The sequence below is a fragment of the Parasteatoda tepidariorum genome, chromosome 9, assembly GCF_043381705.1.
Source record: "Parasteatoda tepidariorum isolate YZ-2023 chromosome 9, CAS_Ptep_4.0, whole genome shotgun sequence".
NCBI lineage: Eukaryota > Metazoa > Arthropoda > Arachnida > Araneae > Theridiidae > Parasteatoda > Parasteatoda tepidariorum.
In genome coordinates this window covers 25,925,932-25,929,861 of record NC_092212.1, presented here as the reverse complement: position 1 = coordinate 25,929,861, position 3,930 = coordinate 25,925,932, and the positions used below count along the sequence as shown (strand labels likewise).

General features: G+C 26.1%; 1 protein-coding gene across 4 annotated transcripts in view; it reads left to right on the top strand.

Annotated features, from left to right (window-relative positions):
- Positions 1-3,930, top strand: part of LOC107445892 (Raf oncogene) — a 32,097-nt gene that overhangs the window by 4,757 nt on the left and 23,410 nt on the right. For all 4 annotated transcript variants that reach the window (XM_016060379.3, XM_043049930.2, XM_016060381.3 and 1 more), the window contains exon 2: positions 2,461-2,562. In XM_016060379.3, the coding sequence (XP_015915865.1) occupies positions 2,461-2,562 (102 nt within the window). The remainder of the gene's footprint in view (positions 1-2,460; positions 2,563-3,930) is intronic.

Here is a 3,930-nt window from a genome sequence, read left to right as displayed (position 1 = left end):
AAAAAAAATCTACACAGTTTTATTCTATGCATGTAGACTTATTTTATAAACACGAATTTCATCTATTATTATAAATTCATTACACATACATTTATAACGATAAAAATATCTTGCAGAAAGATATTGGTTCTAATTAGGTTTGTCGCAGAAAGTCAGAAAAAATTCTGCCACAGGGATAACTACTATAATGAAACATTAAACCATACTGTTTTAAACTGCTTTAATAATTTAATTTTGATACTGTTTTAAACTGATACTTCAAATTCAGTTATCTTGTTTTTTAAATTTAATCTTTTTGTCCATTCTTAGCTATTTCTATAAGTTTTGTCTTATTACAGGTTCTGGGTAATCTTTATTTATGCTCTAGTAAGCATTTTTGTCTGCAGATCTATACATTTATAACTTTTCGTTATTATCGAAAATTATGCAAATTTATACTTAAACAATTTAAACTTATTAAGAAATGTAAACTTATATTATGAAATTAAGAAAAAAAATCTACACAGTTTTATTCTATGCATGTAGACTTATTTTATAAACACGAATTTCATCTATTATTATAAATTCATTACACATACATTTATAACGATAAAAATATCTTGCAGAAAGATATTGGTTCTAGTTAGGTTAGTCGCAGAAAGTCAAAAACAATTCTGCCACAGGGGTCAATTTTAAGTTTCTCATGATAAAAGTTACAATTTTTTTTAATTTATAATATGTGGGAGAAAAAAAACAGTGCAATTAGTTTGATAAAAGTACATTAAAAAAGAGCCTCCAAAATATAGATTTTTAATGAAAGCTTCTGTAATTTAAAACGGAAACAAATTCTGTCTGCTGGTGTTCTTTTCAAACACTATGAATATTCAGCTTCATTTATATACACAGTTATTTCTTCCTAAAGTTTGTGTCTCTTTAACAGCTCTAGTCTTTTCAGCAACTCTTTTAGTGTGCTTATTGAGGCAAGATATTAGAGAAGCAGCAAGAAATTTTTAAAAAGAAATTGTTTAATAGATAGAAACATTAAAAATAAAATGTTTTCTTGTATGTCAAAAAGTGTCCAGAAAATTGACACTTGTGGAAAACGGTGGTCTGGTTATGGGACTTTGTGCTGTAGTCGTTTTATTCTTTTCCTTCTTAAACTATCCAAATCTAAATATTCTTGTATAGTATTTTACTTATGTAAACAAGACTAAACAGTTAAATAATGCTCAAAAATATTCTTATCAAATTGTCATTGTACTTATTAATTTTAATAAGAATTCTCATCTTTATATATTTTTTTAAAAAAAAGGAAATAGCTTCTTTGTTTTAATTGTTTCAACTATTATGAACTTGAAGTATAAAGTTTAATAAGCATGATAAGTTTCTGCAATATAACAATTTAATTGTAAATGTTATAATTTTTAAAACCTTAAAGATGGGTTGAATCTGCTTAGCCTTTTTCAGTTTCTGATAATTGTTTAGGAGAATTTTATAAATTTGTCTGCACAGTCTTAAAACATTGTTGATTAAAACCTTGTAGATTTTAAAACGTTTTTGTTTTAGTACAACACAAATTGTTGTAATATTTTACAAAGTTATTTATTACCATTTCAAGTATTTTTATGAGTGCGATATTTTGTAAAACATTCACTCTGATCAAGAAGAATTGGACACAATTAAAATGTATACCTTGTTTTGTTTATATATTTCTCTTTCTGCCTCAAAATTAGGATGCCAAAAAAAGTTAAGTAATGCACATAAAATTTAAATCTAAGGCAGTGTACATAAAACTCAAGCAAAAACACAAATCTTGGTGATCCTTGCTAAGAAGTTGCAGTTGGAAAATGTAAATTAATGTGACTTGCTCATTAAGTCTTTATGTAATTTTAAAAATACAATGAATTGAGAAATATCTATTGATATTGATATTTAAAAATAAATGTGAGTAAAATATGTAGTATAGTTAAATATTTTTTTCTATGCAGCAAGTACAGAGACTTTAATAAATCTTTTGGATATTTTTGTGCAGTAAATCTTATATTTTCTGCATAATAATGTTTGTAGCCTTAAACCTGAATGAAATTACTCTTATCTTTGCTAATTATTTTATTTATATTTTTATACATTGTGTTTTTTGCTTTATATTATTTGGAAGAAAAAAAAACTAATGAAAAATATTATAAATTTATTTAATATAATTGAATAACATTACAATCAAGTTTTGTACAATTTATATTGGTACCAATTTTTGAAAATTTTTGCCCAAAATTTATTACTTATCTCTGTATCTTTCCAATTAATTTTTTTACGTGGTAACATGTTTGGTTAACAAAGTCAGTTAGGTTTAGCTTTATCATTTAATAAGTACACACTTCTTTATTTGATATTCAAAACTTTTTGCTCAATATGTTAATTTATTGTCTTTATTTTAGTTAAAATAACAAATGTCATAAATCTTTTTATTTTATTTTTATTTAGTTGAAAAATATCCAGAGCATGATAAGGCTGACTAAAGGGAACTTAGAAGCTTTAAATGCAAGATTTGCAGAATACCAACATCCTCCATCTATGTATATAACTGTAAGTAGATTTTCTTATATTTTTAATGTGAAAGGAGTACTTAATTATTTGGGGCAGACGTAAAAAACCTATTCCCACAATGCCTATATTAGATTAGGGACGCAAGGAACAGTGATTTAGCCAAATGCTGAATATCCGGCCAAAAAAATCAGCTGAATATTGAAAATTTGGATAAAGAAATTTGCTGAATGCCAAAATGTTTTTTCAAAAAATCATTACAAAATATTATTTATGTATAAATAAGTTAAGTTATTGAAAAATAATCAAAACTTAGCTATATTAATGGTATGGGTTAGACATGAAAATAAATGGGTTAGACCCTGTGGCGAGTCAGCAAAAAAAGTGGCGACTTCAATTAAATAAACAGCACTTTTTTTTAAAAATTGTTTAATGATAAAATTATATCAATGCAGAATGACTCTGAAAAACAGAATTAGTTTGTGATGAAAAAATTCATGCGGAAGGAGAGTTCTTTAACATTTTAAGTGTTTCAAAGTTGTAATGTACACATTAAATGTATTTTGCCTCCCCAAATATTTCAGTATGCTTAACTAAATTCAATATGTTTAACTAAATTTGTCACATATTTATTTTACTTTTATTGTGGAATTAACTTTTTATAGCCATAGATTATTTCTAACATGAATTTTTAAAAAAAATATAATTTAATCCAACAAGAAGTAGTTGAAAAAAGTAGCTTTTGAAATGAAAAAGACCTATTGTTATAGGTCCCTGACTCATTTGACTTGAGAAAAAAATGGCTACTTAGTGATTAGAGTCTACTGGCCATTGGCCACGAACAGTTCTTCATGGACGCAAGTAGTAATGCTCCAAACATATATTTTCGGCTTCAGAACTTTAGATTTGACTGTATTATTATTATAGTTGCAAGTTTGTCTCAATGCGAATTTCCATGATGATTTCAGCGAATAATCAGTTTTGTTTCTAAAACTCACGAATTTTTCAGAATAGTATGATTGGTATGATAGGTAAAAATTTTCGTGTTCTTTTTATAATGTTTTCCGGTTTTTTAAAAAATACTTACATTTTAATAGTGACTAGTACTTTTCTGAAGCTTCAAAATTGATAATGTATAATTCAGGGATGGGATTTTTCCTCTTTTTAGCAAATTTCCGCTTTTTTCACTTTTATCTCTTGAATTTCAGCTTTTTTATCAAAAATTCAGATTTTCTAAAAATTTCACTTTTTTTATTAAGTATTCCGCTTTTTCAGAAAATTCACCGATTTTCAAAGAGAAACAGAAAATTCAAACTACATAGCTACCAATCCTTTCTCATTTTTACTTATTTCAGCTATTTTCTCCCCTTTTGCACGCAGCAGATAAGATTTTCCGAATTTTTTACCCGC